Here is a 25,509-nt window from a genome sequence, read left to right on the forward strand (position 1 = left end):
AGAACCTCTTTGCCCCATTGCTTTCCTCCTGCATCACAGATATAACTGAAGTGCTATAATATTTAATTGATAATGTCACTCTAGTAATCCAGGACAGACTGACCTCTTGAGAAGCAGAAAAAAACAGAAAGCACTACACTATTGGGCACTGAGTACTAACTAACTCAGTTTCTTTTTTAAAACTATAGAAATTAAAAGATTTTGTATTACCAGTCATTGACCAGAAATGGAACTAGACCTAGAGTTCACCTAAATACAAGGAAGGAACCATTTCATAAAAAACGAGTTTGAAAAACTTTGGCTGAGAGATTTTCCTTCAGTTATATAATGTTGAGGAAATAGGTCTGATGTTTGTACATTACTTTTCAATAACAAACTAATTCATCAAAGGAAAGTTGAGCAAAACACTGTGTAAAGACAAGGGATAAAGAGGTACAAAGAAGCAAAGGTATGTGCTAGGCCCCTCTGGTACTGATGGATGCTTTAAAAGCAGCTGTGAGATATTAGAAACCCTTTTATTTCATAATTATACTTGTTTTGTTTTCATTTGGGAAATAAGAATTGAGAAGGTCCAGAAATTTTCCAGAAGAAGCTTGTTAATGAGCTAACTTCTTTGAACAGTGGTTGAAAGGTGGTACTTTCCACCTTTCCTATTCTAGAACCATCGCCATGCGGCTGGGACAGTGCTCAAGCACACACGCCATCATCCTACCAGGTAAGCTACACAAGTATGCTTCGGTCTGTTGGCTCCTTAGGCTGTTTGCACATTGGAAACAAAGCCCTCTTAACCCTCTATAGCTGCAAATCCTTGCAACCCATTGTATACAAATAATAAGTGCCAAAGGAGAGTTAAGAAGAATGAGAAGACTCCTACCCTGCAATAAAGGCGAATGAACTACATATCCACTTGTAGGAATCTGAAGATTGATAGTGGATTAAAGTAGCTACCTCAAAAGCATTTATCACATATGACTGTGCCATCACAAAGTTACACAGGGAACACAGACTAGTAATTGTCATGGATTTAAAAGGAGTTGACTGCAGCTATAAAGGAATAGAACAAGAGCTCTATGTGGGGAAACGGTTCCATAGCATGACTGTGGTAGCCATTCTAAGAATATACACACAGAATAAAATGGTATAAAACTAAATAAACCTACACAAATATATGTGTATAGAATTAATTAAAATGAATATGCAAATAAATTACTTCAATAGATTTCTAGTTATAGCTTTATAGTTTTCTAGAATATGCAAATAAATTATCTCAATAGTTTTCTACCACCTAGGGAAATAGGATGAGGAAGATATGGCAGCTCTATCATTTCTGATAGATGCGCATGATCTTACAAGCATATAAAAGTAGATGCTAGAACTTGAGAACCTGGGTACTTGTACCTTTCATTCCTTAAGCGTTTCATCAGTGGGAGCTTACTGATTACTACAAGCCATGAAAGTAACAGTGCAGGAATGCCTCATAATGTCAGGAGAGTAGAATTGTACTCCTCAGATTACTGTATTTCATTATTATTTTTGTTGTTTTGAATCGAGGTCTTGCTCAGTACCCTAAGTTGTGTAAGCTGTAAAACATAAACATTGGCAAAAAACAATGTGCTCCATTGCCCATGAAGTTGTTTACGTGAAACTTTTACATTTCCATATCTAACCCTTTCTGGCAGCATTATGATATAATTTTTAAAAACACAGGCCTAGGCCAATCAGAACAGGAAAGAGCCCTATCGGCACTCAGAACCCTCCAACTCCCTCAGTTCTAAGCCCACAGACCCCAGGCGCTAACACCACCCCCACTTATCTACAACCTACCCATCCCCGCTTTCATGCACACACATCTACACCAGCAGACATCCACTGCTCAGGAGCAGGACACGCTAGCCAGAACAAGTAACCCACCTGCCATTAGAACCATCCCACTATCTCAGTTCAGAGCCCAAAAGATCCAAGAACAAAATCAATAACAGTCAGAGTACCAAAAGAGCCCAGGTATCCTATTATAGCAATCTTGGAATAGTCGGACACAGATGAAGCACAAGAAAACAACCTTAAAACCAACTTTATGGAGATTATAGAAGTCCTTATATAGAAAATGAATAATATTTTAAGGTAACCTGGGAAAACACAAACAATTGGAGCAAATTAATAAATCCCTTTTTTAAAAATCCAGTAATAACCAAATAAAAATAATGGGAACAAATGAATAAATTCCTTAGAGAAAGCTAAGAAAAAAACAAATGAACAGGTGAAATGAATAAAACTGTTCATGACCTGAAAACAGAAACAGAAACAATAAAGAAAACACAAAATGAGTGAATTCTAGAGATGGGAATCCTAGGTCAAACAGGAGCTACAAACACTATACCTATGAAAACACAGGAAATAAATAATCTCACACCAGAAAAACCCTAAGAAGGGAAACTCATGTATACACTACCACCACTACCAACACCTACAACAAAATAACAAGCATCAACAATCATTAGTCATTAATATCTTTCAATATCAATGCACTCATTTCCACCAATTAAAAAAACATTGGAAAAAAGAGAATAGTAGGGAGTATAATTCAGACTACACTTGAATTTTGAAGAATGAACTTTTCTATTTGTGCTCATGTTACCTGTCCCAACTGTAGAATTGTTTAATGAATTTAATATATAAAAATGAACAAAAAATTTAAAAAGCAAGAAAAGGCTAACAGAATGGATTTGAAAACAAGATCCATCCTTCGGCTGCATACAAGAAACATTCCTCATCATCAAAGACAGGCATCAACTCAGAGTAAAGAGTTATATTAAGATTTTCAAAGCAAATGGACACAAGAAACAAGTTGGTATAGCCATTCTAATATCTAACAAAATAGACATCCAACCAAATTAATCAAAAGATATAAAGAAGGACACTTCATTCTCACCAACTGAAAAATCCAGAAAGAAGATGTCCCAATTCTGAGCATCTATACCTCAAATGTAGGGGCACCCACATTTGTAAGCAATACATTACTAAAGTATAAATCACATATCAAGTCCCATACAATAAGTAACTCTGTGAGACTTTAAAAACCCAGTTTCACCAATGGACAGGTCATCAAGACAAAAACTAAACAGAGAAATAATAAAACTAACAAATTGGAATCACATGAAACTGAGAAGATTCTGAAAGGCAAAGAACACTGTCAATAATACAAAATGGCAGCCTACTGAATGAAAAAAGATTTTCACCAACTCCAACATCTGACAGAAGGCTAATTTACCAAATAAAGAACTTAAAAACCTAGACACCAAAAAACAATTAAAAATAGGTATAGACCTAAACAGAATTATCAACAGAGAAATTTTAAATGGTTGAGAAGCACTTAAAGAAGTGTTCAACAGATTTTTGACTGCCCGGAGCAAGGTAGGCCTTTGTCTGAGAGCTGCTTGGCCTGCAAGGGGACCTGACAGTCGGCAGGAGGATCCATCATTCTTTGGGGTGAGTGAGGAGTGAATGCCCGAACCGCGGCAGCTGCCCGGAGAGGGACCTCCGACTCTCCACAACTCCCCCTGCCACCAGCACACTTCCTGCTCTTCCTGCAGGGGTTATTCTCCCCGGATACTGCCTCTCTCTCCCTGTCCCTTCCCAGCTTGCACCCAGAATCCTCCCCCCCTCCCCCTTCCTCATCCTCCCGTCTTTGGGGCCACAAAATCCCACAGCTCAGCCTGTTTGGGCTCTGGGGACCCGGAATTGAGTGCACCCAGGCCTGTGGGAGGTCCCCTCCTTCATTTGACTGCCTGGGGCAAGGTAGGCCTTTGTCTGAGAGCTGCTTGGCCTGCAAGGGGACCTGACAGTCGGCAGGAGGATCCATCATTCTTTGGGGTGAGTGAGGAGTGAGTGCCCGAACCGCGGCAGCTGCCCGGAGAGGGACCTCCGATTCTCCACAACTCCCCCTGCCACCAGCACACTTCCTGCTCTTCCTGCAGGGGTTATTCTCCCCGGATACCGCCTCTCTCTCCCTGTCCCTTCCCAGCTTGCACCCAGAATCCTTCCCCCCTCCCCCTTCCTCATCCTCCCGTCTTTGGGGCCACAAAATCCCACAGCTCAGCCTGTTTGGGCTCTGGGGACCCGGAATTGAGTGCACCCAGGCCTGTGGGAGGTCCCCTCCTTCATTTGACTGCCTGGGGCAAAGTAGGCCTTTGTCTGAGAGCTGCTTGGCCTGCAAGGGGACCTGACAGTCGGCAGGAGGATCCATCATTCTTTGGGGTGAGTGAGGAGTGAATGCCCGAACTGCGGCAGCTGCCTGGAGAGGGACCTCCGACTCTCCACAACTCCCCCTGCCACCAGCACACTTCCTGCTCTTCCTGCAGGGGTTATTCTCCCCGGATACCGCCTCTCTCTCCCTGTCCCTTCCCAGCTTGCACCCAGAATCCTCCCCCCCTCCCCTTCCTCATCCTCCCGTCTTTGGGGCCACAAAATCCCACAGCTCAGCCTGTTTGGGCTCTGGGGACCTGGAATTGAGTGCATCCAGGCCGGTGGGAGGTCCCCTCCTTCATTTGACTGCCCGGAGCAAGGTAGGCCTTTGTCTGAGAGCTGCTTGGCCTGCAAGGGGACCTGACAGTCTGCAGGAGGATCCATCATTCTTTGGGGAGGATCCATCATTCTTTGGGGACACCAAACACCTCCGCGCTCCTTTTGAAGGAAGAGATGGGCAGGCGCCAATGCAGGAGCTCCTCTAACAACATGAAAGGCAACATGACATCACCACAAGCCAGACATCCCGAAACAACAAGAATTGAACACCCTACCCCAGAAGATATAGAAGAAACCGACATTAAACAGTACTTTATGAAAATAATAGAGGACCTTAAACAGGAGGTAAAAAACTGCCATAAAGAAATGGAGATGACAAACAAAAAGGTAGACGAAATAAATAAATCTCTCAAAGATACCCAAGAATAACAAGAAAAACAAGAAAAAGCAATCAAACAGGTAAGGGAAATAGTACAAGACCTGATAAAGAAATGGAGGTATTGAAGAAAACACAATCTGAGGGACGACTGGAAATGGAAACTCTGAGTAAACGAACAGAAACTTCAGAGACAAGTATTTCCAACCGAATACAAGAGATGGAAGAAAGAATCTCGGACTCTGAAGATACTATAGAGGAAATAAACTCACAGATTAAAGAACTAAACAAATCTAACAAATTCTTAACACAAAACATTCAGGAAATCTGGGACACCATGAAAAGACCAAACCTAAGAATAATTGGGGTAGAAGAAGGAGAAGAATTACAACTCAAAGGCCCAGAAAACATATTCAACAAAATTATAGAAGAAAACTTCCCCAACCTAAAGAAGGATGTTCCTATGAAGGTACAAGAAGCCTACAGAACACCAAATAGACTGGATCAAAAGAAAGCATCCCCACGCCATATAATAATCAAAACACAAAACATACAGAATAAAGAACAGATATTAAGAGCTGCAAAGGAAAAAGGTCAAGTAACATATAAAGGGAAACCTATTAGAATTACACCTGATTTCTCAATGGAAACCATGAAAGCCAGAAGAGCTTGGATAGATGTGCTACAGACACTTAGGGAACATGGATGCAAGCCTAGACTATTATACCCAGCAAAGCTTGCATTCACCATTGATGGAGAAAACAAGATATTCCAGGACAAAAACAGATTTAAACAATACGCAGCCACAAATCCAGCCTTGCAGAAAGTAATAGAAGGAAAATCACAAACCAAGGAGTCCAACAACACCGACAATAACTCAGGCATCTAGCGACCCTTCACCAGCACAACTAGAAGAAGGGAAACACACAAACTCTACTACTAAAGATGACTGAAGTTAACAACCACTGGTCATTAATATCACTTAATATCAATGGACTCAATTCACCTATAAAAAAGCACAGGCTAAGAGACTGGATACGAAAACAGAATCCAACATTTTGCTGTTTACAAGAAACACACCTCAACCACAAAGACAGACATCTACTCAGAGTAAAGGGTTGGGAAAAGGTTTATCAAGCAAATGGCCCTAAGAAACAAGCCGGTGTGGCCATACTAATTTCCAACAAAGTTGACTTCAAACTAAAATCAATCAGAAGAGATGGAAAGGGACACTTTATACTCATAACAGGAAAAATCCATCAGAATGAAGAATCAATCCTGAATATCTATGCCCCTAATATAAAAGCGCCCACTTATGTAAAAGAAACACTTCTAGAACTCAAGGCAGCCATCAAACCACACACACTAATAGTTGGAGACTTCAACACTCCTCTCTCACCAATGGACAGGTCAATCAGACAGAAACCTAACAGAGAATTGAAAGACTTAATGGAGGTAATGAACCAAATGGACTTAACAGACATCTATAGAACATTCCACCCAAATAGGAAAGAATATACCTTCTTCTCTGCGGCTCATGGAACCTTTTCGAAAATTGACCATATACTTGGTAACAAAGCAAACTTCCACAGTTACAAAAAAATATTAGTAACCACCTGTGTCTTATCGGATCACCATGGATTAAAATTAGAATTCAACAACAATGCTACCCCCAGAAAACCCACAAACTCATGGAAACTGAACAGTCAACTACTGACCCACACCTGGGTCAAGGAAGAAATAAAGAAAGAAATTAAAGTCTTTCTTGAATTTAATGAAAACAAAGACACAACATACTCAAACCTATGGGACACAATGAAAGCAGTGCTAAGAGGAAAGTTCATAGCACTAGGTGCCCACTTAAAGAAAACGGAGAAAGCGCTCATTGGTGACTTAACAGCACACCTGAAAGCTCTGGAAAAAAAAGAAGCAGACTCACCTAGGAGAAGTAGAAGACTGGAAATAATCAAATTGAGGGCAGAAATCAACAAAATAGAAACACAGAAAACAATCCAAAGAATCAATGAAACAAGAAGCTGGTTCTTGGAGAAAATCAACAAGATTGACAAACCCTTAGCCAAACTAATCAAACGGCAGAGGGAGAACACGCAAATTAACAAGATCAGAAATGAAAAGGGGGACATAACCACAGACACAGAGGAAATTCAGAAAATCATTAGATCTTACTACAAAAGCCTGTATGCCACAAAATTGGAAAATGTAAAAGAAATGGACAGTTTTTTAGATAAATACCATATACCAAAGTTAAACCAGGACCAGGTAAATGCTCTAAATCGTCCTGTTAGTCGCGAAGAATTAGAAACTGTTATCAGAAACCTCCCTACCAAAAAGAGCCCAGGACCAGATGGTTTCAATGCGGAATTGTACCAGAACTTCCAAGAAGACCTAATACCTATACTCCTTAAGGTATTTCATAATATAGAAACACAAGAGTCACTGCCAAATTCCTTCTATGAAGCTACAGTTACCCTTATACCTAAACCACACAAAGACTCAACCAAGAAAGAGAATTACAGGCCAATCTCACTCATGAACATTGACGCAAAAATTCTCAATAAAATACTGGCAAACCGAATCCAAGAACACATTAGAAAAATTATCCATTACGATCAAGTAGGCTTCATCCCAGAGATGCAGGGCTGGTTCAACATACGAAAATCTATTAATGTAATCCATCATATAAACAAACTGAAGGAAAAAAAACAATATGGTCATCTCATTAGATGCTGAAAAAGCATTTGACAAAATTCAGCACCCTTTTATGATAAAGGTCTTGGAGAGATTAGGGATACAAGGGTCATTCCTAAATATAATAAAAGCTATTTACAGCAAGCCGACAGCTAACATCAAATTAAACGGAGAGAAACTCAAGGCTATCCCACTAAATTCAGGAACACGACAAGGCTGTCCACTCTCTCCTTATCTCTTCAATATAGTGCTTGAAGTTCTAGCAATACCAATAAGACAACATAAGGGAATCAAGGGGATTCAATATGGAAAGGAAGAAGTTAAACTTTCATTATTTGCAGATGATATGATAGTATACATAAGCGACCCCAAAAACTCCACCAAAGAACTCCTACAGCTGATAAACTCCTTCAGTAACGTGGCAGGATACAAGATCAACTCCAAAAAATCAGTCGCCCTCCTATACACAAAGGATAAGGAAGCAGAGAGGGAAATCAGAGAAGTATCACCTTTCACAATAGCCACAAATAGCATAAGATATCTGGGAGTATCGCTAACCAAGGAAGTGAAGGATTTATTTGACAAGAACTTTAAGTCTTTGAAGAAAGAAATTGAAGAGGATACCAGAAAATGGAAGGATCTCCCCTGCTCGTGGATTGGGAGGATCAACATAGTAAAAATGGCAATTCTACCAAAAGCAATCTATAGATTCAATGAAATCCCAATCAAGGTCCCATTAAAATTCTTCACAGAGATTGAGAGGACAATAATCAACTTTATATGGAAAAACAAGAAACCCAGGATAGCCAAAAAAATCTTATACAATAAAGGTTCTTCTGGAGGCATTACCATCCCTGACTTCAAACTCTATTACAAAGCTACAGTATTGAAAACGGCTTGGTATTGGCATAAGAACAGAGAAGTTGACCAATGGAATCGTATAGAAGACCCGGATCTTAAACCACAAACCTATGAACACCTGATTTTGATAAAGGAGCCAAAAGTACACAATGGAAGAAAGAGGGCATCTTCAACAAATGGTGCTGGCATAACTGGATGTCAACCTGTAGAAGAATGAAAGTAGATCCATATCTATCACCATGAACAAAACTCAAGTCCAAATGGATTAAAGACCTCAATATTAATTTGAACACATTGAGCTTGATAGAGGAGAAAGTGGGAAGTACTCTACAACAAATGGGCACAGGGAACCGTTTCCTATGCATAACCCCAGCTGCACAGACTTTAAGGGCAACATTGAATAAATGGGACCTCCTGAAGTTGAGCAGCTTCTGTAAAGCAAAGGACACTGTCACTAAGACACAAAGGCAGCCTACTGACTGGGAAAAGATCTTCACCAACCCTGCAACTGACAAAGGTCTGATCTCTAAAATATATAAGGAACTCAAGAGACTAGACGGTAAAAAGCCAATTAACCCAATTAAAAAATGGGGTGCTGAACTGAACAGAGAATTCTCAACAGAAGAAGTTCGAATGGCCAAAAGACACTTAAGGTCATGCTCAACCTCCCTAGCTATCAGGGAAATGCAAATCAAAACAACTTTGAGATATCATCTTACACCTGTCAGATTGGCTAAAATCCAAAACACCAATAATAACCTTTGCTGGAGAGGTTGTGGGGTAAGGGGCACACTCATCCATTGCTGGTGGGAATGCAAACTTGTGCAACCACTTTGGAAAGCAGTGTGGCGGTTTCTCAGGAAATTCGGGATCAACCTACCCCAGGACCCAGCAATTCCACTATTGGGAATCTACCCAAGAGATGCCCAATCATACAACAAAAGCATATGCTCATCTATGTTCATAGCAGCATTATTTGTAATAGCCAGATCCTGGAGACAGCCTAGATGCCCTTCAGTGGAAGAATGGATGAAGAAACTGTGGAATATATACATGCTAGAATACTACTCAGCGGTAAAAAACAATGACATCTTGAATTTTGCAGGCAAATGGATGGAAATAGAAAACACTATTCTGAGTGAGGTAACCCAGACCCATAAAGATGAACATGGGATGTACTCACTCATATTCGGTTTCTAGCCATAATTAAAGGACATCGAGCCTATAAATTTGGGATCCTTGAGAAGATAATAAGAAGGTGAACTCCCAAAAAAAGATATAGTAATCCTCCTGGATATTGGAAGTAGACACGATCGCCAGGCAAAATTGGGAACTTGAGGGTTGGGCAAGATTGGGCCAAGGGAAGATGGGGAGAGAAAAGTGTGAAAGGGAGAGCGGGGGGAGCTCGGAGGAATGGGGTGCTTGGGATATAGGAAGGGTGGATATGAGAACAGGGAAGCATATATCTTAATTTAAGGAGCTACCTGAGGGTTGTCAAGAGACTTGACCCTAGAGGGGTTCCCAGGTTTCCAGGGAGACGCCCCCAGTTAGTTCCTTGGGCAGCTGAGGAGAGGGACCCTGAAAAGGCCAGTTCCTATAGCCATACTGATGGATTTCTTGCATATCACCATAGAACCTCCACCTGACGATAGACGAAGAAAATGACAGAGCCCCACCTTGGAGCACCGGACTGAGCTCCCAAGGTCCTGATGAGGAGCAGAAGGAGAGAGAACATGAGAAAGAAAGTCAGGACCGTGAGGGAACCTCCAGCTGGCGACAGATGGGGAAGGTGACTGAGCCCCACATTGGAGCACTGGACTGAGCTCCCAAGGTCCCGATGAGGAGCAGAAGGAGCGAGAACATGAGGGAGAAAGTCAGGAACGAGAGGGGTGCGTTCACTCATGGAAACGGTGGGACAGAACTAATGGGAGATCACCAACTCCAGTTGAAATGGGACTGATGGATCATGCGACCAAACCCGGCTCTCTGACTGTGGCCAACAGCGGAGGCTGACTGAGAAGCAAAGGACAATGGCGCTGGGCTCTGATTGTTCTTCATGGACGGGCTCTGTGGGAGCCTTCTCAGCTTGGTCGATCACCTTCCTGGACCTGGGGGGAGTTGGGAGGACCTTGGTCTTAGCATAGAGTGGGGAACCCTGATGGCTCCTTGGCCTTGAGAGGGAGGGAGGGGAGGTATGGGTGGAGGGGAGGGGAGGGAAGGGGGAGAAGGAGGGGAGGGAAGGGGGAGGAGGAGGGGAGGGAGGGGGGAGGAGGAGGGAAGGAGATGGAAATTTTTAAATATAAAAAAAAATAAACCATGAGGAAAAAAAAAAAAAGAAGTGTTCAACATCCTTAGCCTTCAGGGAAATGCAAATTAAAACTAAATTGAGATTCCATTTTACATCTGTCAGAATGGCTAATAACAATAACACAAGTGACAACTCATACTGCCAAGGATGTGGAGCGAAGGTAGCACTTCGCCATTGCCAGTGGGAATGCCAACTTGTATGGACACTATGGAAATCAATATTGTGGTTTCTCAGAAAATTTTAAATAAATCTACCTGAAGCCCAGCTATGCCACTTCTAGGCATATACCCAAAGGAGGCTCCATTTTACCACAAGAACATATGCTCAACTATGTTCACAGAAGCTTTTTCATTAGTCAGAAACTGGAAACAACCTAGATGTCTCTCAACAGAAGATGGATAAAGAAAATGTGGTTCATTTATACAATATAGTACTATTCAGCTGCTAAAAAATAACTTCATGAAGCCGGGCGGCGGTGGCGCACGCCTTTAATCCCAGCACTCGGGAGGCAGAGGCAGGCGGATCTCTGTGAGTTCGAGACCAGCCTGGTCTACAAGAGCTAGTTCCAGAACAGGCTCCAATGCCACAGAGAAACCCTGTCTTGAAAAAAGAAACCAAAAAATAAAAATAATAACTTCATGAAATTTGCAAGCAAGTGGATGGAGCTAGAAAAAAAAGTCATCCTGACTGAGTTAGGTAATACAGACCCAGAAAGGAAAACATGGTATGTACTCACTTATAAGTGAGCATTAGCTGCAAAGTGAAGGATTATAATGCTACAATCCACAGACAGAGAGAGGCTAAGTAACAAGGAGAGTTCAATCTCCCAGGGCAGGGGATATAAAGAGATATTGTGGTGGATGTAGATAGGAACAGAAGGGATCAGGTGGGTGGGGTGGGTGGATAATTGAGGAAGAGAGTACTGGGAGAGACAAATGGAATTGATGGGAATAAGGGATGAGCTAGAAACTCATGCCATGGAAACTCCCAGGAATCTACGAGGGAGACCCTAACTACGATTCCTAATAAGAGAGGATATAGAGCCTGCTCCGGCCATTTCCTGTAACCAAGATTTTCAGTGGAGGGTTTGGAACACCAATCCAGCCACACACCTTTCAAACTAACATATAACATGCCTACAGGATGTGCTGTGTGGTAAAGGTGGCACAGATTGGGGGAGTGACCAACCAATGACTGGTCCAGTTTGAGACCCATGACACAAGGGTCAAGAACCAGAGGATGGATAGTCCAAGACCAAAAATAGAATCAAATCAGTCTGAAAACAAAAAAATAAAAACAAACTAACAGAAAACTTCAGGCCTAGCAAGGAGGACAAGTTACTGCAATTCTGCCTGACATGTACCTGTTCAGTAACTGTAAACCAATTAATTTGAGATCTTCATCTGTAGAATGGCAATAAATATAACAATATACAATAGAATAGTGGTTCTCAACCTGTGGGTCATGCCCCAAACAAGGATTGTATATCAGATATCCTGAATATCAGATATTTTCATTACAACTTATAAAAATAGCAAAATTACAATTATAATTATAAAAATAGCAAAATTACTTTATAAAATAAAAAAATATATAAAATAAAAAAAGTCACAATAATATGAGGAAGTATATTAAAGGGTCTCAGCTTTAAGAAGGTTGAGAACCACTGCAACAGAGTGAATCAGCCATACCCAGCTCATATTGCTATGGAGAACAAACAAAACAGACACAGCAGAGAATATTCAGGAATTTATTTTTACATTTCCTTTTTATTTATTCCTAGAAACTGCCCGTATTGCAGATTTTTCATGGATGAAATATGGAATTAAGCAGATTCTTTTTCTACAAAATTATGGTATAAACTTGCTCAATTTTCTATCTTATTGCTAATAACCCTTACAGGCGCACAGTTTGTAAACCCCTTAAGGACTGAATGTGTAGCATGCTGCAAGGTACAAGAAATAAGCTAAAACTGAGTTTTCACAGTGGAATGTTATTATAAAATAAACAGATGTGGGTGAAAACCCAAAGTGTAGCACTGGATTCAAATTTCAATTCCTTTTTAAGAATTTGTGTGTATGTGTGTGTGTGTGGTATGTGTGTATGCATGCATGAATGCATGTGTGCATGCATGAATGCATGTGTGCATGTATGCATACACACATCCATATAAAAGTTAAAAGACAAATTCACATGGGAGGGATGTGAATTCCATGGTCTCAAGAAAATGTTTGGTATTTTACAATGTAAGGAATTCAATTACAGCCAGATAGTGGTGGCGCACACCTTTAATCCCAGCACTCAGGAGGCAGAGATGGGCAGATTTCTGTGAGTTCAAGACTGGACTTCTCTACAGAGTGAGTTCCAGGACCGACACAGCTAGACAAAGAAAACCCTTCTTTAAAAAAAAGGAAGGGAAGGAAGGAGGGAGGGAAAGAAGGAAGGAAGATCCAGTAACACAAAGAAACAATATTTGGTAAATAGTTAGTAGCTTCAAATATGCCATCTTATATGAAAGAAGACAACTTCTTGATGGAGATGTTAGCACTGCACACATAGATGTGAGCACCAGGTCTTATCTAATCAATTTCCTAAAACTGAGAAGCATGGGCTTGTCAAAAGTAGTTTTGGGAGCATTGTTTCCAGAGAATGGAGGTGGCTCTTAAGCCAAGGAGCTGTATCTTCCCCAAGTGAGTCTAAGTTACAACACGGAAGCTCTGTCTTAAGGACCTTAACTCCCTTCCACCAGTCACAGACTCACAACAGAAATATTCACCTATGTGTTAAAATTTAAAGTACAACTAACTTTATCTTCTTTCCAAGGAAAGAATAACCCTGGTTACAAATTTGAGAAGAGTCCACTGGTGAATCTGGGTCCTCAACATGTTGACAACAGTTGAGACTCCTACATAGACCCTTCTCTCTATAAAATCAAATAAACGGGCAAGATTGATAAGTGTTCTGGTCTCCAGTTCCTTTAGTTCAATAGCTGAAACAGGAAGCTGATTTGGACTGACAAGGACAATAAAGATGTCTATCCAGAAGATCTACTAGAACAAAAGAAACTCTGGAGGAACAAAACCAACAGTGCTTTGGATTACACACATTTGAGAGCAAGAGAACCAAGCCTGCTCATTTCATCTGTGGAGAAAAGTGAGATGGCTTTTGCTAAGAATGTCCACTGGACACAGGAGAATTGATTTTCCACTTATAAAAGAAAACTGAAAATAGGTAGAAAATTTCCCTTTATAAGACTCTCACAAGGTATAAATACTAATGGTGTCACTATAAAGTTATGAGAATAAGAATATCTTCATTGGGAGATTGACTTCATAATAAAAAAATCACAAGAATATACTAAAGTCATCAGCAAATTCTAAGCAACCAATCTCAAGGAAAATGGATTCCTTTAAATGGACATTCGATTTTCTTTGATGAACAAAGCTGCTGTCAACAATGAATGCGTTTTTACGTCCAAATGTGAGTCAGTCCTAAATACAATTTAAAGCAGTTTTTCAGTGACAAGTACCGAAAGCATAACCTGTAGAGGGAAGGGAAATGGGATATGACTGGGAAATGGCTAAAATTGAAGAATAAATCTTTTCTTGGAAAAGGTAGGAAATAAACATGACAGCACGGAGCCCCCAGTGTTTACATGTTTACATGTGCTGCACACAAATATTGTACTAGGGTGACCCTACAGTCAGGCCACAGGCTCGTAAAATGTGGTAGAATTCTAAGCTTGCATTTTGTCAGCGATAACTGAAAAAGGAGTTGATTTTTAGGCCTTGGGTTGTGGTCAGAGTAGACAGATAGGAACCTGTTTAACATCCATGTAGACACACAATAAGCAAGTTTATTTTGGACCTACCCTACAGGATCATTTCATAAATAATGTAATCATAGAATGCTAGGTATAAGAAGGCTAGTTAACTATTGAAGATAAATAAAAATATCTAAATTCTGATTCTGGTCTTCAAGGAACTTCAAATTCTTTCACTTAAATTGGTAGGTGTGGAACTGCATTGCAAATCCAAGAAATGGGATAAGTTCCCAGAGTTCATAGGTGGATGCTAAAAACTACGAAAGCCTAGAAGAGCGGATTAGAGAGATGAGCAGGTGATTTTAAAGGAAAAGGCCCTTAAGTGCTCTGGGAGCCTCTCAGAGGCAATTTTTAGGATGGGGCTTGATGTTCACATAGCATGTCTTGTTACAAGCCACGGTCAGAATGAGCAGAGTGCTCTGGGGTAAGCCTGTTGGGAACCTGGGGAGGTGTGATTTGAATGGTGCTACAGCATCTCCAACACTAGAAATACTGAGATCTTCGGGTGTCACACAAGAGGTAGTAGTAAGCTAATGGACCATGATAAGCAAGTGCTTCCAAATAAATGATCATCTTACACCTAATAGAAGTCACTTGGGTATAAGGAAAACTGACAGGCCAGGAGTGGGAGAAGACACCGCTGGCAATGGAGTCTAGTCAGAGTGAGTTTGCAATTGTGAACATGAGAAAGGAGGACCCAAATCAATGCATGAGCAATGAGGAGTGACAGGACATGAGGGGCCAAATCGTGGCATTTCAGTAGCAAAATATAAAAGAACTGTAAACCAATTACATATGTGGGCAGTGAAGGCTAACTTAACTCTCTAAACTGGAGTCAGGAGGATGGTATTGCTAAGAATAGGGCCAGAATACAAAACAAGACATATATGTTTGGTGAGCTAGAAAAGATTATTAGTTTGTCTGAGGACAAGTGAATTTTGAAGGGCTTAAAGGATACAGATAGCTGAATTAACAGCCGCAGAAGAACGCCAGCTTTCTCTACCACAGACTTTACAAGCTCAGAACTATATTTGAGTGTTTAAATTACTGAGAAAACTCTTCAACTCTTTCAGTTGCTAAATTTGAACACTGCCATAGGCAAAACTGGCCTTACCTATTTTGTTTCTAGGCTCTACTAGACTAAAATGGAAGTTGTCAGCAAATGCACACGGAGGGTGAACGGCACCGTGTGAGGAAGTTGAGACGCTGTGCCTTTTAACTGTAGACTTTGTCCAGCAGGATCCGGGAACTGAATGCCAGCACACCTACCATCAGAGTTACCAGGACCTTTTTCCTTCACCATAGGCAAAATTCTATAGTAGAACACAGGAGTGAACTACACTGGAGAATAGTCAGGTCTGCAACCAGAAATCAACATTTTTTTCTCCTAACAGTATGTTCATTCCCTGGGGAAAACTCAGGCATTTCCTTCAGAAAATGAACATAGGAGTCTGTGGGCCCATAGCCAAGCAGAGAGGTATTCTTAGGTTCTGACAGGGAACCCTGGAATTAAAGATTTTCCACAATTGATTTATCTGGTTTCCATCATCCACCAGCCTCTATATTGCTCCCTCTTATTCTTGATGGTAGTATGTATTTTCCCTGAAAATCTATATAAACATCAGAGGCACATGTTTCAGAAATTGGAAAAATCAAGAGAACATCTTTGGCTGTTTGGATACATAAGCATTTTTATTTGGGTCTCTTAGCCTGTTCTGACCTAAATTATAACAGTTCGTGTATATGTCTTTTTGTTCCCTTTAAGAAAAGACAAGCTTGATTTATCCCAGTGCTTTGCTTATAGATAATGTCCATTAAGCCTCATTGGAAAGGTGAGGCAAGGGATGAGGTACTCCTTTGTCCATGGAGAATATGCTCTTCTCAGAAGTATGTCAAGTCTAGGATATTTCAGAAACAGGCAACCTCTGACCTCCCCCACACTCATGCACAGGTCTTTTGTTCTCTGCTAAGCTCACTGACAAGGTAGCTGTTGGCCTGAAGGTGAAGCCAAATACAAAACCTAAAAGAAGTGTGAGCATAATGCTACTCTTGACCATATATATATATATATATATATATATATATATATATATATATATATATATAATTTTATAATGTTGTAAAAATAAAATTTCTGATATCATTCTTTAAAAACTATACAACTTTTCAATTATTATACTATATTATCAAAAGAAATCCGTATCTGGTAAAGACTAAGTCCAGTTCATGTAATTCAAATACTTTGTTCATTGCAGCAAAAGTTATGGAACCATCTAAAACTTTTTTTAAATGTAAAGAAACCATGGACAAAGTAAAGAGCGTGAATGCAGTCTCTTGCCCTTCCTCTCCTCCCCCTATCCCACTTCTTCTTTTCCCCCTCTTCCTCCACCTCTCTGACAAAGTAAACAAAGTTTACATTTAAAAACATAATTCAGTTTAACACAACCACCCTCAAAGCAAGAGTGCACCCCGTGGAGCCTCTTGAATATGAAACAGAGGTGAGAGGAAGAGAAAAAAAGAACCTTCCACAGAGTTAGCACAGAAACTAGCTCAGTTAGAATTTTCACTAACATGGTATGCAGACTGGCCATGGATGCCTCTCCTCACACATGCCTCATTCTTGCTTCCACGTCCAGCAGAGGCTCAAGTACAGTTACTTCCAGCTCTACTTGGGTTCAGGGCATCCTCCCTTTACCCAGGAGACTTGATTCATTTTCAGAAATGCTTCCCCATCTCCCACATTGCATCTACATGAGAGGAGAAGAACAATTTACACCAGCATGTCCTAGGCGGCTTCATATATATGCCATCACCAGATATGAGAGAAAACTCCCCCGTAAGTTAGACCTTATGTTTCTAAAGGTATCAGATGTAAAGTCAGCATGGCATCCTGCATACTGAATTAGCAGAATGTGTACAAAAACATGCTTTGTGAGCTAGCAGGTGTGAGGCTCAGTAGGACAATGGTGAAGAGACACCGGCTGTGGTGGGATGAATTCCCACATGCATCCTGAGAGGCTGACCTATACATACACACCCCATGAAAGTTCTCCCCTGGAAAGTAATATGCAGATGAGGCAGGGTTAAGGATGTAATTAAGATGATCAGTAAGTAAGCTGGTCTTGAGATCATCAGAAAGGAGATTATCTTGAATAGTCCTGATTTAAGAGACCTTCTTAAAGAGACCCTCTTGCTGATCTCAAAGAAGTAACTGTTCTCTTGTGAGGCAATGCATGGGAGAGGCTGTGGTACTATAGAGCAGAGCAGGCTCTACCTGTTAGGAGAGTGCCTGCCTGACAGCTGGCAAGGAAAACAGTGCCTCATTTATAAAGGTACAAGTCTATCAACCCCTGCTTTAGACTGGAAGGGGACTTCAGGCTTCAGATGAGACCACAGGTCCAGATGACAACTTGTTTATGACCTTGTGGACTTCCCAGAAAAAAAGCTCAGCTGATCCATGCTTAGACAGCCAACTACAAAGGGGAGATGATAAACCTCTATGTTGTAATGAATATTACACAGAAATAGAACATTAATATAGGACACGTGGTTCCTAAGCACAGATACCAGGAATGCAAGAGTTTATATCAACAGCAGGAAAAAAACAAAGCAAGAGCACAAATCTTTGTGACCTTCAAGAAGCGGAGTTCCAGGGACGTTTTCCTCACACAAGCTTTACAAATAGGCTCATATATAATAAAGTATATCACTTTATATCAGCCTCCAATGACATTCTCCAAACCACAACTCAGCAAAGACTTAAAAAGTGTGCTGGCTTCTGCCCTAACTTACTGTGCCCTTTGCTCAGGACTGGGTATACAATGTTTCTTTCTACACTTCTGACATGAAGAAAATAAAATAATAATAACAATAGCAAAACCCACATTGAAAATTAAAGAAAAAATTTCAACTTTAGTAAATTTATTTAGAACGGGCTATATAAGAATACATAAAATATACACAAATGTTAGTGAGTACTACCTGTTTCGCAGACCTTAGAAACCACATCATGGATCAGGTACATCAGGTTACAATTTGTCTTAAAAACCACAAAGGGAAAGAAGCATTTTGTTGAAATTGTGATAAGATTTGAAAAAAAAAATGTAGGCTGTTTCACCATAATATTTGAAATAGACACATCTTTTACCTTCCAAAAAAAGAAAGCTAAGTTTTCTTCAAATGGCACTTAGTAACAAATATTCATACTTAAAAAGCTAGATTGTTTTCTAAATACATCCTAAATGTTTAGTCATTATACTTCCCCTTTACCATTTATGATAATATTAGCATACTTAACACCAATATGGATTGAGAAAAGTTAAAATGCACTAAACATAGTTAATAAAAGCATCCATGCAAGCATGAGTTATATGCTGCATATGAAGATAGTAATGTGTAGTTTAAGTGAGAAGTGCCAGTACATGCAATGACCAAATTAAGTTTATTACAACTATTTTTTCTTCACAAATGAGTTGTATGGACTCAACAACTGAAGGGATCTTTGTTCTCTGACTCATTACACTCCAGTTAAATAAACTAGAAGATGTTTCAGTATGTGTGTTTTAATTTTATATAAGCAATATTTGTTTTTCAAAAATATTTATAAATTGCATATCTGAAAATGAAAGAAAAGAAGATTTGATTGTTTGGTTTAGTAGAGCATCATTGGGTGATGAAAAGCTACCTTCTTCTCTGTTGCCCTGTCATACTATAAATTTGTAGGATCATGCTATAGACTTCTGGATGGGAATACTTTCTTTCCCACTGGGAAGACTTTTAGATAATGCCCTGAACTCTTATAACACTTTTAATTTTGATAGTAAATCAGTAAGGGTAATAAAAATCTGTATATTGTTTAGGTTAAAAAGGGAAATTTTGCCAGGATGTTTTTTTCTCTTTATTTTTATTAAAATTGTTTAAAATAAGACTAAAGCCCACCTGATGATGGCTATAAAACATACTCCAGAAATAAAGTGGAGATGAACAGATTGAACTCAGTGTACATGGAATAAAGTAGCAATACAAATAATTCAGCAGTTTTTAATTGCTAAGGTGGCACTTGTAATATTTTAAAACTTGCATATACTCTTGTCTTTCAAAAGAAAATAAATTGCTTTTATTAATGCATCAAGAAAAAGAGAATGCTCGTATGAAAAAGTTTCACGATTAGCACTATTTCTTAATATTGTGTCAACAAGAAAACATGCCATAATAAGAAGAACTAAACAGTTAGATGGAAAGGTGATATCCTCACAATTCTAGATTTAGTAAATTCTGTGACTGAGAATTTAATCTCTTTTGTAATGGAGTTTCTTGAGAAAAGAGGTACTCATTAAATGTTGTAAAACAAAATCTTGCCACTGCCAGTCAACCTCTCCGTTACTCACTGCTTGAGAATACTGTGATTTCATGCACCCTGGTTCCCTCCAAGAATCCTCAAGACCCTGGGAGCACACATCAGGCAAGTCACCAAATAGCTTTAGATATTTTTTAATTGTGCCAAAGATTGACATATGATGAGCTTCTCGAATGGAGGGTTTAAATTTTTGTCCGCTTTAAAATGCTCTATTATTTAACAAGAATCTGTAGAATTCATACACACACAGATCCATCCCCCCACATGTGTTACCCTGCTCATCATGAGAGTCAGAAAGAGACAACATCCACACACTACAGCCTCTTTGATTAGCAACTGATTCCCAGAGTCCTGCTGGAATGATTTGGTGTGCACTGCACTCCATTCAACTTTAAATGACAATGACAAAATCAAATCACCATTTCTAATCACCTCACCTTCAAAACATGCACTCAGGACCATGTTTAAAGCATCTTGGTTTGGAATATTCAACTTAAGATCTGTCATCTGCTCAGAACTGCTCTTCAGGGATCTTGGTTAGAGCTGGTAGAGACAGCAGTTCTGATTTTTGTTGGTGGTGGAACTGGACAAAGACTTGAACTTGGCCTCAAATAATTTTTCTTATTGTCACCTACTCAAAAACAAATTCTTAGTAGCAGGGCCCAATTCAACCATACTTTCTAACATCAAGTAATATGAAAAGGGAAAGAATAGGTAACTCTAAAGGTTATTTTAAAAGAACACTACAAAAAAAGTGAGCAAACAGTCACATTAGCCTTGATTGACCTGAATTTCAAAAAGAAAACCCAAACAAAATTTAAAAAAGTATTTCACCTTTCTATCATGTAAAACTTGTTTTCCAAATGTCTAAATCGTGGGTCCCACCCTAGAAGAGTTCTTGTATGGAAGTGGAAATAGATGTTAATCTCACACAGGCTTCTGGAATGAGTCCGTATGCTTATGGTATAGCAGGCAGGAAAGGGGACAAGAGCTCACAGAAGCTGCCTACAATGAATGAATCTAGGACAGCATTAGTTAGGGACAGAAATCTCAGGGAGGGAGGACCTGACCGTGGTCCTGAAAGATTTCTAGAACGACTGAACACACCCCTATCTGCATAAACATTTCTTTTTCCATTCCAACCAAGGAAGTCAGATATTCAATACTATCTTCACAAAACTCTGAAACTTCCTCTGTGGTTGAGTCAGCCTTTATAATATCCAACTCCTCCTCCTTCAATAGAATTTCCTCGAGTGTCGTGGAAATTTTAGATTTAAGAGGCGAGATTTTGACAAATTCCCAACACTCAGAGAGCCTCTGGACAGCTCACACCTGACCTGGCGGATTACTCAGGATTTCTTAAACTCAAATGGGAAGTCATAGGAGTCTGGAACAGCCTTGGAACTCCAGAAAAAAAAATAAGTACACAACATCTCCCCCTGTACCAAGCTCCTCAAGGCGCCACAAAAGTCCCACCGCGAACCCCTTGTCGATCATTTTTATGACCTGTGTTCCAAACCTAGGAAACCAGGGGAACTATCTACAATATCAAGTGCTTTTATGATTTGTGTTGTGTGGGGAAAGGGGTCTTGTTTTGTCTTGTTTCATTTCCTCCTCTGGAAAGATACTCTGGCAAGAAAGAAGGCAAATTATTGTTCGGATGGAATCAGAGAAGCGGGAGCAAAAGTCCAAGAGAAAAACCATCCTAGGGAAATGTGCAAGTCCGGCAAGCCCTACTTACGTGTTCCGTCGAAACGGGTGGCGATGGTGTCCAGGAAGGTGTTCTGAGGAGCCAGCAATCCTTTCATAACAGGCATTTTTCCAGCTCTGTGTAAAATTCCCCATCAAAGTTTGTCCAGAAGGATGGCTCTGAAGGAAAGTACCAAGCTGGGAGAAGTCACCGGGAGCGTGATGACGGCAGGGGCGGGGGGCCAGGCGTGGAGAGGATGGGGCCAGGCAAGGAAGAGGGGAGGTTGGCAGCAGCTACTTCCCAGCCACGGAGCAGTGGCCAGAGCAGCCCGTGCTCAGCACTCTGAATCTGCCTCCTTCCAGGCTTGGTCCCTTCCTTCTCCTGCAGCGATACTCCCAGACACCCCCAGACACCCCCAGGGTCTCTCCGTAGACCCTGAAAAAGCCCACGGTGGCCCGGGGCCCCGCGCCCTGACCTGAGCTCTAGGGTCGTGGAGGAAGGCGTCCCACCAGGGGAAACTGCAGAGCTGAACCTCAAGTACCCCAGGGACGCCGAGAAACAGAGAAATGCTAGCCAGCCCAACTCCCGCCCCCCTGGAGCCGGGAACAAAGACCCTTTGTTCCTGTTTGGTCCCTCTCCCTGGAGACTGGAGTCCCGTGGGTGTGGTGTCCTGGGGGGGAGGAGATAGGTCACTGCAGGTAACACGCCTCCGCCTAGAACTTAGGAGGGGGAGGCCCCCACGGTAGTGTCCTAGGTAGCAAAAGTAGCCTGGGGCTTCAGAGGGAGGTGTCCCCCTTCCGGTGCACCTGCCATCCCCAGCTCCAAGTCAGTTGGGTGCCTACTACCCCAGGACACCAGAGTCTGCCCAGTACTGGAAAACTGACCCAAGCTTGTGGTTTTGAGACCTCTCCTTATTCAGCTCTAAAACGGAATTCAGGCACCCTCCCCTTACCAAATTCTCCTTGCTGTCTCCAACCCGCCCAAACTATAAAGGGGGGGGGGGTGGAGACCCTCTTAAATCTGCAGTGGTTTACCACTCTTCCGTGAAATGTTCATAGAGTGTTTCTAGAAAAGTTCGCTATTTTTATTGATTTGCAAAATACATGGAAGTAACAGAGGAGAGTTTTCCGTGTAAAAACAGTTTCAACAGGACGCCCACCCCCACCCCCGCAGCGGCTCTAAGCTCCCCGCACACCCCACCCCCTCCACTGGCTTGGTTCCAGAAATTGCAGGTGTCTCAGGAAACTAAAGCGGTCCTTCCTCCGTTCCCCTACCCTCCCTCCCCCCTCCCGGCTCACGAGGAGACTCCCTCTCCACCTGCATTATGCTAAGGAAAGCCACGCAAACCTGGGGTGCATCCCTGCGGGAAGGCAAAGGGACGTGCAAGCCCAGGCTCCACTGAAACCCTGGCAAGAAGGAAAGGGAAAGCCCAGAGGAGAAGAACAAACAGAAGCGCAGGTGCTGCTGCACCAGGAAGGGAAGGAGGGAAACGCGAACAGGTGTCTGTGGCGATGCAGGGACCGCTGGGTCCTCGCCTCCAGAATTCGGGCGTGGCAGCAGGTGCGAGCGGGCCCTAAACATCTGGCAGAGGTTCTTTGCTTAAATCCACGGGGATTATGGGGTGAAGAGGAATTCTAGGGGTTTCCTCGCTGTGGTCCTTTGGTTCCGTGAGGGGGGGGGGGGGGGAATAGAGAAAGGAGGTGGCTCCTTGTTCCCGCCCCTAGTCCTCCTTCTTCGTGATGCACTTCCTGCCACCGAGGATTCCCTTTGTGTTGAGATTCCAGATCCGCCCGCCACACGCGAGGGCGGGAGGGCCCGGGATTCCTGGTGGGTGGCACAGGCTGTGTCCTTTTTTCTTCGGGTTACAGCTGCTGGGCAGCGGTTCTCCCTCCCTCCCCCACCCCTACAGCTTGGCCAAGGCTTCTGTCTGGAGCTAGCTGTTCCTTGTAGGGAAACCCCTCCGCCCCCCCTCTCCGCCCCGTCCACCCACGCGGCTAAGCTCTGCTGGCTCCCTCTTGGGCGGAGCCAGGCGAGAGAATTGGGGGAGTCCTTGCTTTTGCTTCTGTGGTGCCTGGCGCCCAAGAAAACCCAGGCTGCCTCTGCCAGTGGGAGAGTGGGAAGTGGCAGTGGCGTGACGCTCAGCATGTTTAAGCCACTGTTCAGATTCATAAATATTTACACTATACGTGTGTTTGAGTGTCAAAAACAAAGCAAAACAACAACAAAAAAAAAAAAAAAAAAAAAAACCCAAAACTGCTTCCTCTTTGATCTGGCCTCATTTGCTAGAAAGAACCCATTCAGGGGTTTAATAACAGAAACCCAAAAGGCAGTTTGGGTTCCTGCAAAAGAAGTCAACCATTTTATATTTCATATTTTCCTCTTTTTTTCCGGTGCCCAGAACAAGCCGAATCTAGTGCTAGGCACAACACCCATGTCCTAAATTCACCTTGGATCCTTGCCCCCCCACAAACTTGTACTTGGTAGGTGGACCATACAACCTTTTTCCGTCTGGTTGTCTTTCTTATGACTATATACTTGATCACTTTGGCCTGAGGTTCCAGGATCTCTAGGCTCTACTCAAAGACCCCCTGCTATTCCTGCTCATTGATTGCAGCACCAGAGGCCAAAGTGCACCATTAGAATGTGACCACATTGAGATTTTAGGCACTCTTAATCCTCATAATTGTATTTTGTCACCTTCAGATCTAAGACTGATATGCATCCCTAGAGGCAGGTGTTTTTCTTTTGTTTTGTTTTTGTTTTTGTTTTTGTTTTTTGTCACCTATCCTAAGCCTTATCTTTTTCTAAAAAAAGATGGACCAAAAGAACACTAACTCATTTTATTGTAAATCCTTCTCCACTGCAGGGACTATTTCTCTGTGGCCTAAACAATGCTATATTATAGACCCATAATATAGACAACCTAAAGCCCTTATGGAGAGGTCATATTTATAGATGAATTGTATTTTGGACTCCAAAATGTAGCTAAGGCACAAAATTCCTGCAACCAGAGCACTAGATATGTTAAACTGTGGAGGCTCTAGGTAAAACTTACATGAGTAAAACTCACCAGTTTGACTCACAGACAGTGCCCCAAATGCCTCTGAATTCAAGCACAAATCATATTTTGCAGTATCTTGGAAGCTGAGTTTCTTGCAAGAAACCCTCTGCCCACCAAGATGCCTGCAGGGATACAACTTTACTCACTGTCAAGGCTAAGTAGGCTGCTTCTTAATGACACAGCTGCATGGGTCCTCTCTTTGGTTCACTGGGGTGGACATGGGTAAAGTGTTTTCTGGGGTCTGTGTGTGTTCTATGTCTCTCCAAATAAAGTCATACAGTGTTTCCTTTCCAATAATATATTGTCTGGGGTTTTAGCCTGTGTTATGATGCCACTGAGAAGGGATGGCTCTGCAAATACCCTCAGAGCAAGCCAAAGCCAGTCAAGTTGTAAATGAAGATTGATCTGCACAAACTACTAATACAAAGTTGTTTAAATAAAATACTACTGACTCTTGAACTGCATGGCTGTGCACTTTAAAGAGTGAATTTGGAGTCAACCAACTTATATTTTCCAATTTCTGATGTCAAACAGCTACAAGCAATAGCTACAAACAAGATCCATGACATAGACAGTGGCCAGCTTTCATGCCTAATTAACATTTTGAAAAATTCATAGTAACTATGTGTCATTCTATGTTGAAATAAATTTTAGGTCACTCACACTAAACAAGACAAAGATCAGCTAGAGATGTCTAACATGGTTATAGAAAGTCCTTGGATTTGAGATCACTGTTGGGAGACCTGACTTCCATCACTGGGCAACCAGTTCCTAAAACCCTTATTTGTACTCATCTGAGTGTTT

At 41.5% G+C, this 25,509-nt stretch overlaps 1 protein-coding gene across 1 annotated transcript in view; it reads right to left on the bottom strand.

The window, feature by feature from the left end:
• Kcnh8 (potassium voltage-gated channel subfamily H member 8) overlaps positions 1 to 21,771 on the bottom strand; it is a 463,803-nt gene extending 442,032 nt beyond the window's left edge. The window contains exon 1 of the mRNA XM_038342973.1: positions 21,696 to 21,771. Coding sequence (XP_038198901.1) covers positions 21,696 to 21,771 — 76 coding nt within the window. The remainder of the gene's footprint in view (positions 1 to 21,695) is intronic.
• Positions 21,772 to 25,509: the final 3,738 nt, after the last annotated feature.

This window comes from Arvicola amphibius, chromosome 9, assembly GCF_903992535.2.
Source record: "Arvicola amphibius chromosome 9, mArvAmp1.2, whole genome shotgun sequence".
In the NCBI taxonomy this organism is placed as follows: Eukaryota; Metazoa; Chordata; class Mammalia; order Rodentia; family Cricetidae; genus Arvicola; species Arvicola amphibius.